At 29.7% G+C, this 23,428-nt stretch overlaps 1 protein-coding gene across 2 annotated transcripts in view; it reads left to right on the top strand.

The window, feature by feature from the left end:
- LOC107451130 (uncharacterized) overlaps window positions 1-20,738 on the top strand; it is a 38,412-nt gene extending 17,674 nt beyond the window's left edge. For both annotated transcript variants that reach the window (XM_016067130.3, XM_016067131.3), the window contains 5 exons: window positions 3,480-3,553; window positions 5,870-5,991; window positions 11,536-11,792; window positions 13,775-13,938; window positions 20,417-20,738. In XM_016067130.3, the coding sequence (XP_015922616.1) occupies window positions 3,480-3,553; window positions 5,870-5,991; window positions 11,536-11,792; window positions 13,775-13,938; window positions 20,417-20,581 (782 nt within the window). In that variant the 3' untranslated portion in view covers window positions 20,582-20,738. The remainder of the gene's footprint in view (window positions 1-3,479; window positions 3,554-5,869; window positions 5,992-11,535; window positions 11,793-13,774; window positions 13,939-20,416) is intronic.
- Window positions 20,739-23,428: the final 2,690 nt, after the last annotated feature.

Here is a 23,428-nt window from a genome sequence, read left to right as displayed (position 1 = left end):
TCCTATAGAGCTAAAACCCGAGAACGCCAGACCTGCGTCATAATATAAAATATTTTCAACGCACGTCCATTAAGGAGGCTAAAAACGGTCGGCTATTATTAACAATGTATCGCACTGGCTTTGGTAGGTAACAGGTGGCAAAGATGCACATAAATGCGCCATTTTATAAAAGTGGAATTTTTTATATGTTATTAGGGCAACTATTTTAAGATGTTTCCCAAACATCCGGACAGTACGCATGCTAAAAACCACCCCCGGACACTCTTAAAGGCTAAGAAAATGGGAATATACTAACATTATTTTATAAAGGCTAGATTTTAAGTATTCTATTTGGTCAACTATTTCAAGATGTTTCCCAAGCCGCCGGATAGCTCTCATGATGGAAACCACCTGCCGAACACCCTGAAAGGCTAAGAAAATGGGACCATACTATCATTTAATAAAAGCTGAATTTTACGTTTATTATTTGGGTAACTATTTCAAAATGTTTCTCAAGCCGCCGGACAGAACGCATGCTGGAAATCACCTCTGCCAGGCACCTTTAAAGGCTAAGAAAATGGGACACGTCATTTTATAAAAGCTGAATTTTAAATATTTTATTTGGGCAACTATTTCAGGATGTTTCCCAAGCTGCCGGATAGTTCTCATGCTGGACACTCTTGTTCGTTAATGAAATGTGACTGTACCAGCATAATTTCATAAAATCTGAATTCTATATATGTTATTTGGTCACTATATTGAAGTAGTCGGACAGTTTTGAAATTTCTAACACACTATCGAACTGTTTTGAAGTTTATAATCATGTAATCCCTTGTCAGACAGTTTCAATGTCTCCCTCTTCAATGTTTCTAACTCAATTAAAGTTTACTAAATTTTAATTGTAATTTCGCCCTTTAATAAAATTTAAATTTTATATAAAATTCAAATCTTAAAAAAATTATGATGTGTGGACAACAATTTTAAAATGTTTTCCCAAGTAGCCAGACAGTCTTTCAGTCCATTTTTGACATTGTTGTAGGCCCGCGGTATGTTTGTGAGCTTAATGACTTATAAGCGTGTACTAGTAAGATAGATTTAATACGGTTTCTTTTGTTGTGCATCATTCGTACCCCACGACAGATGCGTTCTATGTAAATACTTATAAGTTAGCCTTAAATTGCTTCAGAATAATTTTTAAAAACAATTTGCTGCAAATTAGGCACTTTCTACAAAACTGTTTATGATTTGTTCAAAATAATTAAAACATTTTGCTTAAAAAGTTGACAATCACGTCAATGTAGTAATTAATTAACAATTTTATATCCCTTTAATATTATTGCAGCTTTTAAAAAATATTAGTTCTGAAAAAAGCCGGCTTTTTTTAATTTTAGCTTGACTTTTTGGTGGTTTAAATCAAAACACTGACCGACTCGTTTTTGGCCTGACTCAAATCTAGAAAACCTGCGAGTGACATGTATATAGTTCAGATTTTGAAAAATGACGTCGTTATACTCAAATTTCATTAACTTTAAAGGGTGTTCGGTAGCTGATTTTTATATTTCGCCCTTGACCCTTAAATCATCTTAAAATAAAATCATCTTTAGATAGTTGCCCAAGTAACTCATTAAAAAAAAATCAAAGTATAAAAGGACGTAAGTAGGGTCCCATTTTGTGCATTTTGAAACCTGTTACCTGCCAAAGCCAGTACGTCTCATCATTAATAATAGTCAATCCGTTCAAACCTACCTTAGTCTACTTGCGTAGAAAAATTTGGACCTTACATTTTGACAGGAACAGAAAACATTAAGGAACAGAAAACATCAAAGGAACAGAAAACATTAAAACGTTAAAAATACAATACATTTGTAATATTTTCACAAACGTAAAAAATACAATACATTTGTAATATTTTCACAAACGTAAAAAATACAATACATTTGTAATATTTTCACAACCGCAAAAAATACAATACATTTGTAATATTTTCAATAAACAAATACACTTCAAAAAGCTTAGAAGTGATTATATTTACTCCTTAAAAATATAATATTTTCTATTCCGTAACTGTAATTAAAGTTTTAAATTTGGGTTTTTAAAACATAACATAAACTTTGACGAAATGTTTAAATTGCTCTGGTGTAAAAAATATATATGCATGTATGGTGCCTGTATCTATTTGTTTGATACTAAACTAATATATTAAAGAGCAAAAAATTAAAAAATATTTAAAAATAAACTAAAGTTTAAAAAATATATTGACATCATTTTTCTTCCGAAACAGCTGTCTATTATTAATTAATTCATTTAAAGCAAAATCTTCAAAATTTTTGTGAAATTCATTAACATACCATTTCCCACTTTCATTTTTATTTTCAATTTTACAATGCTTTCACTGTTCTCAACAATGTTTTACGAAATTCTTACAATAACAACTCAAATTTTTCTAAGTTTCATTATATATTCGTAGAGTCCCTAGTTGATTGAGAAATTAACCTGTTTCTTTAACTGCATAACTATGAAATATTCAAGTTCACTACATTTACTTAAATTTCTTATGATTACGAAATAAATAATTCGTTCTGCATGCATAAACTGTTATAGTTAAGGCATAAACTTGCTAATTGGTCCTTCGGGTATTAATAGTAAGCATGCAGAGTACGCAATACTAAAAAAAAAAAAGAGACTAACCGATTTATTTTTGGTTTAACGGAATGTTCTCTTGAAAAATTTAAATTACATTGCTTAAGAATTCAAATTTAGAATATAAGTTTTATTATTCTAAATTGCATTGTTTAAGAATATAAATAATTTAATACCTTAAAATTTAAAAAAATAAGTTTATTATTTAAAAAAAACAAGGAAATAATAAGTAATTACTAAGTTTTTGAATAGAATTTTACATAAACGTGTTGAAAAAATATTTAGCTACGTAAATATTTTTAAAGGTATGGTAAAATACACATAACTTGAAATATTGACTGCATTCCATTTGGGACCCTATTTACCAGACTATTATTACCATAATAGTCTGTTATTACTATTACTAATTACTACCAGACTATTATTACTATTATTACCATAATAGACTGGTAAATATGGTCCAATCTTTGAGTAATCATATCCAAATCCACAATAAAAGAACTATTTATATAGAAAAAATAATTTAATTGATATGTAACTCCAATTAATTAGTATCTCTAAAGTGTGTCATCAAACGATTAAGATTATATTTTATGTTGTGAAAAATCCCATCATTCGATCAAAAATAACTTCTCCTTTTTTTTACTCATTATTTTCCTTATTATAAACTACAGTACATTATTGTTATTAATTATGGCAGCATTTTTAAAAAAAAATTGCTTAGTTAAATGCGCACCATCTTATCAATAGTAATTAATTTAGCGAACACTTATCAAATATCAATGGCTCAGTTGGCGCTCTTTTCTCTAATATTGAAATAAATTGTTACATTTTATTTTTTAACTTTTATTCTTGGATAGCATGTGGTGTGAAACCTTACGACTTATTTATTGCTGGTGGCGAAACATCAGAAGCCTACGAATGGCCTTGGATGGTAAGTTAAAGAATATTTCCGTTGCATAATTTAGTTTATGTAATAAAGTCACGTCTCCGAATCGTATATTGATTGAAAAAAAATGCCATTCAAGAAAAATGCAATCACTTTAATAATATGCTATGTGTGTATAAGATATATTATATACGGACAAGCATAACTGCTAACGTTATAATGCGTATGTGTGAATGTAGATTGTTAAATTACTTATGAAATAACTTTTCCGCGTTGACAACAAACTAAAAACTGAAATTCCGAACAAGTCATCAGTCAAACGTATGCGTTTCGAGTTTCAGAATGAAACTTCTTTTCTCGGGTGGGCAATGCAAAGCTGAGATGAATTCAGATATAAATTTGAGCAGAACTAAAAAGTTAAAAACGTTCCTATCAACAACAATCTTGAGCTTTATAAGGGGGATCTTACCTCAGATACCCCTTTTTGCTACGGATTTTTTTTTTTTTTTTTTTTTTTTTGTGTGGTCTTTGATATTCTGAAGCTTATATGACATATGTCAGATTAAGAGGATATGACATATGTCAGATTAAGAGGATAAGCAACAACAACAATTCATATCAACAAACAAACCATTCTATTTCTTTTAAAGTTGCTTATTAATTTTCACAAGCTTCGTAATTAAAAAGAGCTATATTTTAGTTTTAATGTTGCTTCATAATAAACATCTCCGAGAGAAATAAGTTTCATAAACTAAAAATGACCAGCTATTCTTTTATTTATTTTCTCTTTATTTTCTTACCATTTCCATTGGTTTTTAGACATTTTACGAATCTGTCTTAGCATAAAAGACGTAAAACTGCTGTATCTCCAAACATTGTAATCTATAATTGGGTATATGGAGAAAATTTATGAATAATTTTTTCAAATTTAATTTTCACGGGGCACTGAGATGCATTTAAATCAAATCGTAATCTTTTCTGAGAAAAAAAAATTATGGTCAAAACTACCAGAATATGGTACAATTTACCGTGCTTCTGGCTCTATGGGAACATTAAAAAGCTAGGTAATTTTTAGTGAAGCGCTTCGGTAATGAATTTAATGAAATTAACATGTATTAGATACATGTATTATATATACATGTATTATATATACATGTATTATATATACATGTATTATATATACATGTATTATATATACATGTATTATATATATATACATGTATTATATATATATATTATTAAGCAGGATTGTTGTTTTTTTTTACCAGAAATGTCATTACCATTACAGCCTTATAATTTTACCAGAACTGTTATATAAAATGAGTAAAATGCGTGCAAATCAAAAGTTTCACAGGCTGTAATGCTACAAATTTTTTGGATTTCAATGTAATTTGAGAATCAGAGTACAAAACTAGAACGAAATACATAAATATCTAACAAGAGAAGAGAAGCGAGCTCGAATTGCTAAGCAATTCGAAAGAAACGCGTGAGCAGTTTCGGAGGGTAAGCTAGTGTAATGAATAGGGGTTTAAACCCCTATTTTAAACATATTTTATGTTCGGATATAATGATTTTGTTGCTCATTATGAAATAATTTTTTCAAATTATAAACACTTAGTACATTCCGTGAATAACTGGTTATCAGCTTCTTCACCTTCTTTGTTAAATTAACAAAAAATGTAAAAACAAATATTATTAAAAAATAATTTCAAAACTTTAATTATCAGACATACTCGACAACTTTTTTCTTGCTTTTAGGATTAAGTTATTTATTATATATTTGGATTACTTGATCTAAAAGTCAAATTGCAAAAGAATTACATATTTAATTACCAATCAAAAATCATTTCAACCATCAATTAAGCTAAAATTATTTTCGGAAATTTTTGTTTTATAATTTTTATTTGAATTTTTTATTTTTTAGAAAATATGTTTTTTTCAGCAAATTTTACTTTTTTCGCAATTTTTTGTTACTTTAATTCAGAATATTTCTTTTAGAAAGAAATTATTATCATGATTTGTTTTCCAACATAAAAACCATTTGTACATATTATTGATGAAAAAAAAATTTTTGAAATCTCCTAGAATTGAATTTATATTTTTTTTTATGTATGAATTACAAATTTATATTTTAAATGTCCTTATTTCTTTATTAATTTGAGATTTTTTTTGAAAATCAGGCAAAATAGTTTATATACTTGACATTTTTTATTTTCTTAAAGATTATGTTTTTATATAAAACTATTAGAGACGCGTTTCCTTCAAGAAATTTTTTTTTATTCGAGATTCTGGTTGCAATATTTTGACCACTAATATTTTCAAATTCTCATTTTTGTTTCACATTTGAATCTATTTTTTCAGACATCAATTTTTCGACGGCATCAAGGTTCGAGGCCTAAAACGTTTCTTTGTGGTGGATCACTCATTAACAGCAAGTACGTTTTGACGGCGGCGCACTGTTTTGTCAATAACTACGTAGTTCTGTAAGTATAACACATATTTCCTTTTTTTAAACCTATTAATTATAATAAAAACTGACTTAAAAAATTTTTTGGCATGACAAACACGCGTCGAAAATGACAGCACACGTGCACTTTTAAGCATTCATTAAATTTAAATTGTCCTAGGGACTACATACAGGAATCAGATATTCACAACAACTGATATGAAAATTAACTATTCACAACTAAGCACAAATACTTAGTACAGAATTGAATGATGATTGTATTAATTAAGGTGAAAGTAAGGCGAAAAAAAATTGGTTGTAAAAACCATTTTCATTTATAGCTGGTATTCGTGAGATCTAAAATAATTTCTCATTATTCTGAATTATAAACTATTCTTCACTGTTTGATTTTCTCGGGTAAAGAAAAAAAGTCATATTTTAATCAGTAACTGTTAAAATAAAATTTTGCGTGTCATAGTTATTTTAATCTTCCCTAAATCAAGCTATAATGAAATTACTTTTTTTTTCTTACCAGTTTTTGCTTACTTCTGTCTTGATATATATATATATATATATAATATATATATAGTCTTTCAGCCCTGGTATGTTTGACTGCAATGCTTCATCAAGATTTTTTTTAAATCTACTTCTTAAATTAATTTAATTATTTTATTTTGTTAAGGGGTTAGTTTTATGCTTTGAGGGGCCAAAAAAAGTTTATTTATTTTCTTTTTTTATTGAAAAATGTATTTCATTATATTTGAATAAAACGATTTTCGAACAATATTTTTATGAATTATTGTTCTATAAAACATCTAAACAATATTTTATCAATTTTTTATCAATAAATTTCAAAAGTTTGTTCCATTGAGAAGTGGTTTTAGGAGAAAACTTTAGGAAAAAAAGCGTCTCTTGAAGTAGATACTATTACAGTTAACTCATTTATTTACCTATCTCGTAGAAATTTCTCGCACTTTGATAAAATTTACCAGACTTTGGGAGAAAAAATTTTAAAAAATTTTTAATTGTTTTCTTCAAACTTGCATGTTAAGAAAAGTTTCTGTTTTTTTAAAGAATTCAAACCATAAAATGCCTTGTAATATAGTAGAGTGCAAAGATAAAATTCTTTGTTCAATATCCCATTAGTTTTAACAGGAAATGGATGAAATGCGCACCATATAATTTTTTTTTAAATGCATGTAAATTTGTCATTTGTTTCATACAAACTGTTTAATAAACTTGTTTCAAAAAGCTATCCCTCTCAGCTAGGATTAATTGTTTAGTAAATAAATATCCAAACTTCTCTTTCTGAAAAGAAATCTACATCCTGTTGGTTCATTTGCTCCTGCCTCGCTCCATTAACAATTTATTGTCCCTTTGTGATACAAAATATGAATCATTTAGTCTATAGGTCAGCCATGTATTCATGTACCATCTGTTAAAGTAAACTGTCCGTTTTGAAGTGACATATGAATAGCTAACATGTCACTGCTTCCGTTTTTATCATAGTCGGAGTACTGTTCGTTATTCGTATAATTGTTGCTTTCCTTTAATAATAAAATTAAGATTGATGGGTTAAAGTTTTTTGCTATAAAAGCATTGATATGAAATATTCTAAGGAATATAGATTTGGTTTGACATTTATTATTCTTGAGGACGATTTTAAATGAGCTATCCCTCATCGTATGCAAAAAAAAAAAATTCTATTGTTGATAAATTTCTAAAAATTATTATTTTCATTACAATATATAATTGTGTATAAAATTACTTATATCTTTGAAAAATGCCCCTATACATATGGTATTTATCTATAGTTTATTTTAACACTTTTTATTTTACTTTTTATTTAAATCAATAAGTGATACTTGACATACATTCCTAAAGTATTCAACTTTTTAGTCATTGGACGTTTTGCTACATTGTCAGGAAAATTCCAAGATTAGACCTTAACCCTTTCGCGCCGACTGTCACAAATACGTGCCAGCATAAAACCGTATCAATCAAGGTAAAAAGATAAAACTGGTAATCAAAGTATTTCTTTAGCAGTTCATTTGTGGGCGGAGTTATAATGTTTGATTTATTTAATTCACCATTACTTTGTTCAAGATAAAACTATTTAGTTGTACTTTGAATTAACATTGATTATATATATGATTAAACTAACAATAATTAAAGTAAAAGCAAAGTAAGTTTGTCAAATTAGCAACGAATACATTTAAGTTACCGTTTTTTATTTAATTACAACTTGATTCTGATTTTGTACGAATGCGTTTTTGAATCACCCGTCCCTAAGGGGTTAAAGTTGCAGTTTATACCATAATTAAAGTAATATCTGTAAAGAGTTAAACTGAACCATGTTTTCTTTTAAATTCAACCATAAAACCGTCTAATCAAGTATCTTGCGAAGTATTTATATATATATGTATATATATATATATATGCATATGTATATATATAATACATATATATACATATATTATATTATACATTTAAGCGAACAAAAAATGTTATAGAAGTCCAGTCAACTTCTATTAATAAAGACATGGCTAAAAATATTAATAACTTGCTTAATAGTAAGAGTAAATATAGAAGAGTTGAAAGGTGATTATTGGAATCCGAGTGTAATCCTATACATCCTAGTTTCATTAGGCAATTAAACTAGTTTCAACAAATTTCTTTTCTCCCTCCTTACTAGTGATTTCGAGAGCAGTTTCGTTTTTTCCTATCTACACTGGTTATCATAAATTAAGGAAAAATCACAAAAATAGCGATAACTCTTTCAAAAGTAAGCCAAACCGTGCAAAATTTGCATATGTTGTCCACTAAGAGTAGCTGAGTAAAATTGCAATATGCAAATTAGTGGCGCTGCACTCGGCTTACGTCATCTGCCTGGAGCATAAAAGTCCAAGTTTGAGAGAAAGCACACAAATTTTACTGTGATTGCGACATTGAAAATCTGAGATAGCCAATTCGTAATAATGACCTCTAGGCATCATTTGCCTGAAGAACTACGATGGAGAGCCATCGGGAGACTAGAGGCAGGGCAGAGTCAATCAGAAGTGGCCAGATGGCTAAATGTGAGTCCATCTGTGGTTCATAGACTTTGGAGGCAATTTCAAACCACAGATTCGGCATCTAGGAGGTTCAGTCAAGGACGGCCAACTGTTACGACCAGTGCCGATGACCGATATTTGACATTAAGTGCACGCAGGAATAGAACCGCTACTCCGACACATCTTAGATCCTCTCTTGCTGCAGCCACCGGAAGGTTGGTGTCAACGTCAACTGTGCGCAGAAGGCTCCACGAAGGTGGTCTGTATGCGAGACGACCAGCCATTTGCGTGCCGCTCACATCACGCCATAGGAGAGACCGTTTGCAGTGGGCCCGACAACATGTCCACTGGACGTCAGATCAATGGAGGCCTGTTCTCTTTACGGATGAGTCCAGGTTTAGTCTAGAAAGTGACAGTAGACGTTATTTGATATGGAGAGAACCTGGGACCCGTTATCATCCATCAAACATCCGTGAAAGAGATGCATACGGAAGAGGCAGTGTCTGTGTTTGGGGAGGCATATCCTTAGGAGGGCGCACATACCTCCATGTCTTTCCAAGGGGAACCGTGAATGCTCAGGTTTATCGAGACAACATCCTTGATGCTTATGTGCGCCCATATGCCGGGGCAATTGGTGATTGCTTCCTGTTACAGGACGATAATGCAAGACCACACAGAGCTCGCATTGTTGATGATTATCTTCAACAGGAAACAATTACTCGCATGGAGTGGCCAGCTCGATCCCCGGACTTGAATCCTATCGAGCACGTTTGGGATGCTCTAGGGAGGCGTGTATCTGCCATCAATCCGCCCCCTCAGACCCTTGCCACGCTTGCAACTGCTTTACAAGAGCAATGGCTCTCACTTCCTATTGAACTGATAGACCGCATAATTGAAAGCATCACACATCGCTGTTTGTGCTGTATTGCTTCTAGAGGCAATCATATTCCATATTAAAGGTACTTTTTCTATTGCAAACCGATACTTCCAATTTGTTTATTTTATACATGTGCTAATTTCTATACTACTATTAATGTCTGATAATTTCTTTTTATGTTGTTTAATACCTTACTATGTGTTGTATATTGTGGGTAAGTTTCATAAAATTCCATGTGTAATTTCTTGAGTTATCGCGATTTTTGTGAATTTTCCTTAATTTATGATAACCAGTGTATATGCATCCGCTAGTATTTATATTTTTGACAAGGATTCTAAAAAATTATATTGAGAACCGTAATTACAAAACACCGTGCATTTTTCCGAAAAAGTATCAAAATATTTTTTTTAGTAAATATTTAGAATAATACGTACGAAGCCTTTATTTTTCTAAGAATAGATGTATCCTACCCCTAAAAATAGGTGTATTTCTAAAGCAGACTTACATAAATTTTCCTTTTTTGGTTTTATCAAATCCGTTTGATTCAAGAGAATAAATCATTTGATCAAAAACGAGCGCTAAAATTTTCAACACCATGATAAAAATGAAACAAAATTTAAGCAATAAATAATTTTATCTTCTGCAGGAAATATTTAAAATTGACTTTTTTAAATTTTACTAACTTCACAAGCTATTGTTGCTAAATAGCCTGAAATACTATACTAATTTTTAAAAAGTTCGATTATTAAAAAATTTGTGTTTCCTTAAAAAATATGTCCCTACACATTTGTGCAATATATTTTAAAACTCATTTTAGCACTCTTTTAAGAAAATGAGAAGGAGATTTCTCGGGTTTCAGCACCCTGAGAAAAAAGTATGGTCAAAATTACCAGAATATGGTAAAATTCACTTCATTTCTAGCTATTTAGGAACACCAAAAATCTCAGTAATTTTTACTGAAATGCTAAGGCAATGGTTTTGAAAAATTATCAATAAAATTTGGTTTTATAGTTTGTTAATTTTATAATGATAAGTAAGAACATGGTATTAAAAAAATTTATTCTGTTAAATGTACTTTACTAAATGTAGGGTAGCAAGAACTATAATTTTGAAAACCAGAATTTCCAGTAAACCGTTATCATATGAATGTAAAAATTACCAAATGAATGGTTTAAATATCGTAAATTTTGGTCTTATTATCCAGAATTATGTTTTTTTATACCAAAGTAAAATTACCATCTAATATGGTAATTTTACCAGCATTTTTTCTCCGTGCATTCACTAAAAGCAAATTTACAAATAACAAACAACTGTCGTGATTGTTTTTTTTTTTTTTTCAATTAACGCATTTTATCAACAAAAAAAAACAGTTTTTTTAAATAATCTTATCGGCACCAAAAAGTAATCGTGTAAAAGCATTAGAAAAAATTCTTCAATTTTACTTTAGCACCTTATATAAATTATATAGGGCAAATCAATATAATATAAGTGAATATAATATAAGTGATGTCCAAAATTTAGTAGAAAATATGGCTTTAACCTTTTTTAATTCAATAAATTAAAATAATTTTTTTCGTTTTAAAATGAAGTGAATAAAAATAATTTTGGTTTAATAAATTTAATGAATAAAATAATTAATGAACTTTTCCAGACCAGCTTCTTCTTTCGTGATACGTCTTGGATCACATTTTTTGGACAGTGGTGAAGAATATACTGTTTCAGATCTGGTGATTCATCATAACCACAGTGGATCAGATTTCTTCAACGATATTGCTCTGGTCAAGATCGCTAGTGAGGTTTACATCACTGACAAGATTGCTCCGATTTGTTTGCCAACACCGGACATGATCTCGGAGGATTTTGTCGATCGAATAGCAACAGTGGCAGGATGGGGAGACACAACATTCCGTATGAACTATTTTTTATTCTTTCTATATCAAAAAACATAACAGAATATAAATTTTGCATCCTGCCAATGTTAAATATAAAGAACTGATAAAAACAAAACAGATATGATGTCGTATGATTTCGTTGATCGAATGGCAACAGTGGCAGGATAGGGCGACAAAGCATTACGTATAAACTATTTTTATTCTTTCTACTTTGAAAAACGTAATAGAATATAAATTTTGTATCCTGCTATGTTAAGTTTGAAACATTGATAAAAACAAAACAGATATGATGTCGTATTATTTTGTTCATCGAATGGCAACAGTGGCAGGATGGGGCGACACAGCAATCCGTATAAACTATTTGCATTCTTTCTATTTTGAAAAATGTAACAGAATATTAAATTTTGTATCCTGACAATGCTAAATAGGAAAAATCGATAATAAAAAAAGCAGATATAAAATCTATGATTTTGTTCATTGAATGACAACAGTAGCAGGATGGTGTTATAGCATTTCGAATGAATTATTTTTATTCTTTCCAGAGCTGAAAACTTAATACAATATGAACTTCTGTATCCTGTCGATGTTAAATTTGGAAAATTAATAGAAACGCTTAAAAAAATTGCATAAATGTTTTATTCTGTGTGGTTTCTCATACACATTTACCATATCTTATCAATGTTAAATTTTAAAAAAATGATAGAAACATTTGAAGAAATTGGCATAAATTTTAAATTCTATATAGTTTTATACAGTTTGGAACTAAGATTTCGAGAAATTAGATGTGGTTAAACTCTTGCGATTTTTACCTACCACTATATAAAACATAATTTTTTTTAAATTAAAAAATAGAAACTAGTTTGAAAAACATTAAACTTCAAATTAGTTGTCCTGAAATATGCATGTACAGTAAATATTGATGATAAAATTTCAAAAAACAAATTTCAATTTTTGAATATTTCTTGAAATAACGGGTCATTAAAGTAGAAAAATATTTTCTTTAAAAATGAAGCTAAATATTAATCATGCATCAACAAATGTAGTGTAATGAAGTATTACATTAAGAACTATTTCCCCTTCATTTTAAGAAATGTCCCCCGTTTCCTTCCTTTCAAATTTTTTTTGAAAACCTATAACCGATGCTCTCAAAATAATTCTAAACATTTTCAATCGCTTACAATGATTTTCAGCATTTTATAGAGAAAACATTATCTACTGATTCACTTGACTTACTCAAAATAGTAAATATTTTGTTCGGCATTTAAATGCGAGGCCTACTCTGATTCGCGTAGCATGAAAAATATTTCGATACATGAAAAGAAAAGTATTCTCACTACAGCCCGTTGATAACCAGGAGGGTCATATAAATTAAGTCTTTAATTCTTTAAATTCTTTAACCAACGGTATAATGGTGACAATGGGGTCAGCATCACGCGTTGATCGCCTTTATTTCACAGACAAACTGGTATCCATCGATCTGAAGCTGAGTGTGACCCAAGACACTGGTAATCAAACCTGAATCCTTCACAATGACAGAACCATTTGAGTTAACAGAGAACCATTACTTCACAATGACTAAACCATTTAGCCATTGCGGCACATTTTTGCTTACTTTACATGATGTTTTAAAACAGCATTCCCTTAATTAAATATAGTAATAGTAATTAACGTATGCCGTTTTGGAAATATAGAAAATTAATTTTCTTCTTCATTTAAACCTTTACGAATATTTTCTCTAAAATTACTCATTCAGAAATCGTTAACCCTTATTTCCGTTTACCCATTATTTGTTATCACTATCTGTTGTCATACAATCCTGTAATTTAGTTATAAATATGATTTTCTTCTTACCTATTTTTACCTATTTGATTTTCTTCTTACCTATTTTTACCTATTTGATTTTCTCCTTACCTATTTGTACTTATTTGATTTTCTCCTTCTTTACTTAAACCTATATTTTTACATTTTTTCCTGAACCAATACATTTTTGTTTTTTAGGTACTGGTAGCTCCAGAGCTTTACAACACGTAACAATACCAATCGTGTCCGGTGACGAATGTTTTGCTGCATATTCGAGGGTCAGAGGAGCTGCTTTTCTAGCTAGGGGAAGTGACCATGTCATCTGCGCTGGGTTAAGAGAAGGTGGAAAAGACGCCTGCTTGGTTAGTGGTTAACATTGATCTTAGTTAAGAATCATGTCACTCAAACCTTCAATGTGGTTGTGTATATATATATATATATATATATATATATATATATATATATATATATATATATATATATATATATATATATATATATATATATATATATATATATATATATATAAGGGTGGTAGATGAAGTCACGAGGATTTAGAATTGTATAGCAACCCAATGTTTTAGAAAAGTCATGGAAAAGTAGTATGACAGGCGTACAGAAAACAAGGATACACTTAACGTCGTAATCTTAGTCGTTGATCGTGTTCCAGAAAACTGGCAAGGGAATGTTCTTTAAATACACCGACAGAACATCCATCCACCGTAAGAAGATGATTGAAGGAGGGGAGAGATTGATTGAAATATGGGTTACGTATAAATAAATTGCGTGGAATTTTTTGAAAATGAAGGGAAAACTTCCACCCAATCAGAACTTTTCAGCACAATAAAGTTCCTTCGAAATGAATTTTTCAAAGGTCAATTGTCGTGTTACGGTGATTGGACAAAACCTACACTTAACTTTGCCACCTTAGATTCATTCTAGACGGATTTACTGTTTTTTTGAATTATGATTCTTTTTTGTCATATTTAGTAGAGTATACGAATATTAAGGTTAGACACATTCGTCGCGTTCAATTTTATTACATTAATTTCAATTACTGTATTTTCATTCAATACATTATAAATAAGTCTCAATTTTGTATGTTTAAAAGGGTTAAAAAAATTTCAGCTTAACGTATATTTATCATATAAGATCAAGAAAGATGATCTTTAAAATAAAAAGTATTTACATGATAAACTTCAGCGCTAACTATGAAGTAAAAATACTATTATGATTTAAGCATTCTATTGAAGCATCTAAAAAGTGAACTTTTTTTCATCAAAAACTGTATTAACTTATTGCTTGGTTCTACAAAATAAGAAAAATTTAAGTTTTCTCGTATACGTAACGTTAGAGTAAGAAAATAATGTCGATGTTATAAAATAAATTTTCGGTAAATGAAATTCAAATATGTGAATTTTATCATTAGATTCAATGTCTATATTATTTATTTAAATAAAAAGTGTTTTTGAAATTTGTCATCCAATTTTAATTAAATCTTTGTTGTACTACAATCTTTTTATACACTCTATAACAAATAAATCGACGCACCAAGAAGCAATCATCCGATTGCTTTGAAATTTCGTATGCATGAATGTTTTGAACAGATATGACTGGAATGATGCCGACTGGGGACGTATAGTCTTTAGCGACGAATCCCGCTTCCAACTGTGTCCTGACGATCATCGAAGACGTGTTTGGAGACGCACAGGGCAGAGGGTAGATCTTGCCTTCACTATTGCGAGCCACACCGGCCCTCAGCAAGGCATTATGGACTGGGGTGCCATTTCCTTTGACAGCCGGACCCCTTTGGTCGTCATTAGAGGTACACTTACTGCACAGCGGTACGTCGACGACATCCTAAGACCTGTTTTACTACCGTTCCTTCTGCAGCGCCCTGGGCGGGGTTTTCAGCAGGGCAATGCCAGACCACATTCGGCACGTGTTGCCATGAACTGTCTGCAAGCTTGTCAAACTCTTCCTTAGCCTGCCAGATCACCAGATCTCTCTCCCATCGAGCATGTCTGGGATATGATGGGAAGGCGATTGCATCTGGCACGGAATGTTGATGACCTAGTTCGACAATTGGATCGAATTTGGCAGGAAATACCGCAAGAGACCAACCGGGAGCTCTATCGGTCTATGGCACGCCGTGTGGCAGCTTGTATCCAGGCTAGAGGCGGATCAACACCTTATTGAACTTGTTACTGTAACTCTACAATAAATTATTCAATTGTTGTGATATTTTAATCATTTACTATTCTGTACATTGTCTGACTATCCACCAATTTTCTTTTCAATGGGACAACTCCTTCTTGGTGCGTCGATTTTTTTGTAATGGAATGTATTTTATTATTTTTAAAAGCATAACATTTAGAAGATGTTAATGTAAGGGTTTAGCAGCTATTATAGATATATATCCATAACTAAATATTCTGAAATCACATTAACTTGCATGTGTTTCATAAGCAGATTTACCTAAAAAATAAAGAAGAATAAGGATAAATTGCCATTAAATTTAAGTAATTTCCCTTTATTTTTGTAAAACTTTCAGTTAAAGCCACGATTTAAATATATTTACTTTACCAAAAATAGTTTTTCAGTTTTCTCTTGAACCCTTAGACACAATGTACCGTTAGGACACAGTTCCAATAGAATATTTAATCAAAATGCTTTGTACTTCAAATTGATTTGTTCGGGTGAAAATCGTTAGAATAGGTTTTTGTTATCGACTTTTTCTTCTTTGGAGAAACTCCTTTTGAAAACATTAATCAGTAAAAATGCACCCTATTGAGATTAGACACGCTATTCTACAAATTCTTCATTTTTTGATTTTGGTACAGCTTTGCAAATTTCTCATTCACCGAATTTTTCAAAAGCATCATTTTAACTTGCTTAAGAAGAATTCATATGATAGCCATTATTTTCTGAAATATAAATAAAGTGCATGATATACCTCAAATTAATTCTGATTTTTTCCCAGCCTTTAGTAGAACGCGATATTGCCTATTTTTTAACTCTTTGACGATTACATGCAAAAATATATTTTGGTATTTTTTACATTTAAAAAAGAGTCTAATAATTACTAAAAAAAATTTGATAGATTAACGGAATTATATCTGAAGAAAAATATAAATTTTGAAAAAGAAATTTTTCATTCAGTTTGAAAAATTTATTAATGATTAATTTTATAAATTAAAGAAATTTCAATAATAAATATAATGCTTTCTATTAGATCTAAATAGTAACTGCAAATAAGTGCAAACTTGTAAAATTATTGTTTGGAATATTATACCTTTAACGCAGTGAAAGACATCGGTGTTTTATGCTATATTTAATAACAATAAATTAATAAATTGCAAAATAAAACATGGACCTAATTGAAAATGACCTAAATTAACGAAAAATAATGTAAGAGGTATGAAAAATACTTTTAATTCTGCGTCAAAGGGCTAAAAGTAAAATGAATGAATAAATATATTTACCATCTTATTAATTTTAGTCTATAATTTTTTATATATAGCTTTAGTTACTGCAACTTACATACATAGTGTTCCTCACCCTGTTAATACATGGTCTTCATTGTCCGTAAAAACTTCCTAATTATATATATATATTTCGAATCTTTGTCAAGAAGGAAGTTAAATACACTCAGTAGGGCTCGAAATTTAAAGTTAAAGTGGGTAAGAAGAAAACGTTTTCGAAATTTACTGAATCACTAGTGAGGAAAGTGGAACTGGAAGCTTCAAAACCGGTTGGATTGCTGGATTTAACGAAGGAGATAGTTGAAAAACAATCCTTAGAAACACCTCTAAATTTCGTCAGCCAAAAAAAAAAAAGACAAAAAAAAAAAAAAAAAAAACAGATCTTACGTGTATCTATATCTATATATATCTATATATATATATCTTATATAAGAGAGAGAAGAGAGAGAGATCTATTTGATTTTATGATTTTAAGAAATATTATTAGACATATTTTAATATTTAATTTTTTTTTACTCGCTATGTCAGATATATTCGATGAACAACATTAACGTGGTAGCATTCATGGGTTACATCTCCAAATTAATATTTCAAAATCTGATACCATATGCTTATTTATATATAATCATATATAATTCTTTTCATTATAGTAACTATTTTAAAGTGTGTTTCTCCAAAAGTAAATAGTTTAAAACCAACGGTAATTAAAATGATAAAAATCAATAATGATTTTTTAAAGCAAGATTAATGAAAAAAGTGGTACTGATTCGCTTAGGTGAAACGGAAAAATTAGCCATACTATCATTATCGCCAATGATTCTTAATTAATTTAGGTAATGTATGCATACTGAAATAAGCTAAACAAAATTGATGGAGTAAAGGTACTTATTCATTAAGAAGAGCAGTAAGAAATTACCCCACTATTATTGGTGACAATAATGCTTAATTAATGTTGTTAAATTGAAGTAATAAAAAAAAACTTACTGAAAAGCTAAGCTAATGGAAAAAAGATGCTTATTCATTTTGGGGGTATTATTATTCGCCATATTATTGATATCAATGCTTAGTTAGTATTGGTAATATATATTAATTGAAATTAAAGAAGAAAAAAAAGACACGTGCTGAAAAGCCAAGTTAGTGGAGAAAAGGTTAATGGGAAATGCATTTCATTACGATGGTGCAGTTTTAATAAGAATTCTACAACGGGTTTTCCGTAATTTCAGAAAATATTTTTCCAGTGGCAGCAAAGATACTTTATTGATATTTTAATGAATTAGAATTAAAAGCTTTTTCCTCCCCTACTTATAAGTATTTTAAATAGTAAATACAAGTAAGGTAGAGAAAGCGTCTTGCTCCAAAGTCCCTATCAAGGTCTTCTAAGCATTCTATTTCTTCTTAAAATTTCGACAAAACTCAAAATGATGAAAGGTTTTGCAATGAGCGCCAAATATACCAATATAGCTATTAAGTATTATACTGGTATATTTGGTGATTATTAAAACTGCACCAATACTAATCAGTTTTTATACCCATTCTGTTGCAATAAATGTCTTACGCAAGTGATGCCTAAGTGCAGTTAATCTCTATTCTGATAGGATGGACTACAAAAACCATATTTTGCTTAGTATAATAACGTAAAGTCACAGAGAAAGGCAAAAAATAATTATAAATAAAAGAAAAAGAAATTATTCTAGCTTTATTAATTGATGAGCTTAATGAAAAACTAGGTAAGTGACATTTTCAGAGCTATTTTCAGAGCTAATCTTTTTTCTTCTTACCCTGATAATCGGTGATATAATCAGGGTAAGAAGAAAAAAGTGGTCTCCGAACTATTTTATTACCGATTTATTAGAAGGCGGGACTTATTCTACTTACCACTGTCTTACATAAAAATACTAAATCATACTAAAAACTAATACGCAAGCATACTAAAAACTAATGTGGTTTGGTTATGTTAAGATTAAAATGAAAACGAAAACAATTCTGTCAGATTAAATATACCCCTATTGAAGCAACTCCTTTTTTTATTTATTTATTATTTTTTTATAACGGTCGTTGAACAGCCAACCCAATTTCGGATTTACGACTACTAATGTTCAACTCCGTAGCCTTGTAATTTTAAACCAATCCAGAAGACAAAGAACTTTCTGGATCAGTACCCCCAGAGGTATGATTTGTTATGGGAGCATGGAGGACCTTGTGACACGACGGATTTAACGTGCATCAGTCACCATTTACTACACGGGGATCGAACCCACAACCTATTGGACATGGGCCCAGGGCCCTGCTAACCAGGCTATCCCGGCCCCAAAATTACGATATTGAGTTAATCAAATGCATTTAGAATTAAAAAAGACGCATTGAAGAACATCTAAAAAAAAAATCAAAAATAACAATAAAACAAAAACTGGTGCGCAAGGAACTTTTTGAAGTTCTGAGAACATTGAAAAATTCCATTACTAGAAAAAGCTACTTTGTCAACAAGAACTACATATTGATGTATGGACCTTCCTTTGCAAATTCATAATCTTATAAATCGGTAAGAAAAACTCAGAACCCCTAAGAAACCCTACAAATGTCACTTAACTCGTTCTACAATTGTGTCGGAATATGCCTTACAGTTTTGCGCATGATATCGTATTGTTGTTCAGTACTGATTAATTGATTTTTGATTAACTGATTAATTGATTTAATTGATACGAAGAACAGGTATTAGGCTAGTTTATGATAAAAAATATATATTAAATGTGCAACAGTATACACAGCGTGACATGCATTTTCTCATTAATATTCATTAATTTAATAACTCATGTATTATTTTCTTATGATCCAAACTTCACCCAACGGTATCTGCGAAAATTTTATTCAAACTTTTCTCAACTGGATTATTATGTTTTTTAAAGAAAACTATTTTTTACCATTTCATGCTTTTTTTGTGTCGAAAATAAAATGAAAAAAATTATGTTCCCTTCCAGTTTTTTCATTGATAAGCAAAATTAATTTTCTGCAGGGAATATTTTTTTCATAAAAAGGATTAAAAAACTTTCTACAAGCTATTATGTTGTTTAATATGCAGTTTAAATATAGGTTATACTGTAGTTTATTAAGTAGTTTGAATATAAGTTGTAATGTAGATTAAATGTTGTTTATTATGTAGTTTAAACTACGTGATCACTATAGTATGTCCATTATATATCTATCTACATATATATATATATATATATATATATATATATATATATATATATATATATATATATATATATATATATATATATATATATATATATATATATATATATATATATATATATATATATATATATATATATATAATGATTATTTATTATTTCAGGGTGATTCTGGAGGACCTCTAATGTTGAAAACAGTGGATGATCGCTGGATTATTGTAGGTATCGTCTCATTGGGTTACAAATGCGCAGAACCCGGGTACCCAGGAGTGTACACCAGAGTGACGCATTACCTAACCTGGATTCATGCAAACATGAAACCCCATTGAAAATTTGTTTTCATTAATTATGTAAATATTAATATTATGCCAACCTTTTGTCATCTTATTTTACTCACTTCATTTATTTTACTGTTATAAAAGTACAACAATGTAAAATTGTGCTGAAATAATATGTAAAATGTAATAAAATGTAGTAGTGGTTTTAGTGTAATGTAGTTCATCGAATTCGACAAATTCAGACACGAAATTTATCTAAAAATGAATTTAGAATAAACAAAGTGTACAATGACCACTAAAGACAAGATAATACAATCATACTTTACTGTTATAAAAGTACAACTATGTAAAATTGTGCTTTACATAAAATGTAGTAATGGTTGTAATGTAATTTGTAGCTTATTAAATTCGAGAATTCAGACACGAAATTTATCTAAAAATAAATTTAGAATAAACAAAGTGTGTGGTGAAAGGACAAGATAATGTAATCATGCACTGGAATTAATACCGATAAACTTGAAACGTTACAAAACTTCACTGCAAAAAATTTCGGATCAAAAATTACGGTATAAAGTACCGAAACTTTGAGTGTATCATCCGCAAAATGCATTTCTACTGAAAAAATAATTCCGTAATTTTTCAGTAATACTTATTTTATTAGAGTTATTCAATGATTTTACGGTAATTAAGTCGAAAAATTACGGTATATCAGTAAATGCAATAAGTATTTTATATGCAATATGTATATGCACAGTATATCAATATTTGTAGAGCGTAGTAATATGAATTTTGTTCCGTTACATGTTCCTGTGAAAATGAATTTTATTATGAAAGGTAACGGCACCCGGAGTATCTGTACTTTTTACCGTAATTTGACCCTTAATGTTTCAGTGTTCAGTTACCCATATGTTCTATGATAATTAGCTTTGATAACTACATAGAAATAGAAGTTAAAGAACGAATACTATTAACAAACAGGTATTTGAAGCTCCTTAGGTCCTTTCTATAGATCCTTTGAATTTAAAAAAGATAAGCACACATATAAAGATATACTAAACTACTACTGTATAAAACTATTACACGCTCAGCCCTGACTCTTGCAACAGAAATTCGGATTCTTCCAGAGAAGGAAGACGCTAACATTTCCGTCTGTGAAAGAGAAATCTAGCGAAATATTTTTAACTGAGTAAAAGAAGGTATTTGCCACAGAAAAGGAATACACAAAATTTTTTAAGGACATTGATGTTATAAAATTCATAAAATTAAACAGGATGCGAATTGGCAGGCAGAATTGCCACTTAAATATATAACTAGCGCAATACTCAAAATTTTCAAACTCTCAATTGTAGCAGAACTCTAATTGTAACTCAATTGGTAGCAGAGTTAGAGAAACTTCGATAGCTGGATTCCATCAGTATGGATTTTTATTCGCAAGATATATATTTATCTAATAAAATGACTAGCATCTACTGATTACAAATACAAACTACTTAAAACATCACAATATACAGATTGTGACTATTCTTAATACTTATTTTTAGAATCTTCGTCTCAAAAAAAAAAGAATACACATTAGAGGTGGTAGTAAATTAATTTTTAAGTAATAAACTATAGTAGGATTAAGTAAAAGAGAACTATCCAAATCTTTAAAGTCACTATTGAAAAAAGGAGGTGTATGAAGCAAAGCCTGTTTGATTGTCGTACTCTTGCAGATTTTGCTAACGTTTTTTTATTCCTCGCTTCAATATAAAATTGTGACCTTCAATGCGTACACTTTATTGTTTCATTATTGGACAAGGATTGTGAAAATATATATTAAAGTTTTATTATTAAAGTTATAAATATATATCAAGTATACAAAAGAAATTTCGATATTTAAAGTTGATTTTCTCGTAAACTAAGCTCGCAACACATACCTTGCTATTAAAAAAATAGACTTTAGAAGATGCAGCACTGCACAATACTGCTTCATCACATAAATAGAATTTAACCAAAAATATAGATTAAAAATACTTCAAATTTTTTGACTTAGATACTAATAGACAATTGTTTATCGATTTTATCAACATTTTCCCCTGGGAAATTTCTTATTAAACCTTTAATCTAAAAAAAAAAAAAAAACTCGGAGTGGAGTGCTAAGTTAATTTAGACACTGTACAAACTCACGCAAGTTTCACGTTTACTTCTACAAAATGCTTTCCCGCCTACATTCTACGTTTCACTTTAAATACGCACTTTGCTTTTGAAATCAAAAGTGTTATTGGTATTTCGTGATGAATAATATTTTGGTTTCTTTGTGTGGGTTAATTTAGGTGTCTAGTTAACTTTTTTAATCGATATCGGAAAGTAAATAATTATTATTTTACCAAAGTTAAGATAGAGTGTTTTTGCTACAAATAAATAGCTTTTGTATACTCTAAAGAAATTCGCCTTTCTAATGTTGGTTCATGCATTTCATATATACAGCGACAGTTTAGATTTACCAATTATATTTTTTCCTATTCATATTCAAATTCACTCAAAAACTATTAGTAAATTTTTCCAATGAAAGAAGAATAGTTTCGTGCATGATACAAATCATACTTCAGAAAGCTTTTTTGTTTCTTTAAAACTACTAATGGCGTGCTTACACAAGTAAGCTTTCAAGGGTTATTCCAGACTTCATATAAGAAAAGAGCGGTTTTTGGTAAATTGGGAAAAATCTATTCATAATTTTACGAAAATATGGTACTAATTTTGAAAAAAAATAAGAACACTTGTGTATGAAAAAATATAAGAACACTTGTGTGAAAGGTCCGCTTTTCTGATATTGCGAAAAATCTATTCATAAATTCAGGAAAATAGAGCAATGATTTTGTAAAAATATAAAAAAGAAACAGCTGATTCAGACTTCGTGTG

This window comes from Parasteatoda tepidariorum, chromosome 4 (genome assembly GCF_982258835.1).
Source record: "Parasteatoda tepidariorum strain Cologne lab strain chromosome 4, Ptep-v5.0, whole genome shotgun sequence".
NCBI classification, from domain to species: domain Eukaryota; kingdom Metazoa; phylum Arthropoda; class Arachnida; order Araneae; family Theridiidae; genus Parasteatoda; species Parasteatoda tepidariorum.
Note: the sequence above shows the minus strand (reverse complement) of the source record. Positions and strands in the feature narration are given on the sequence as shown.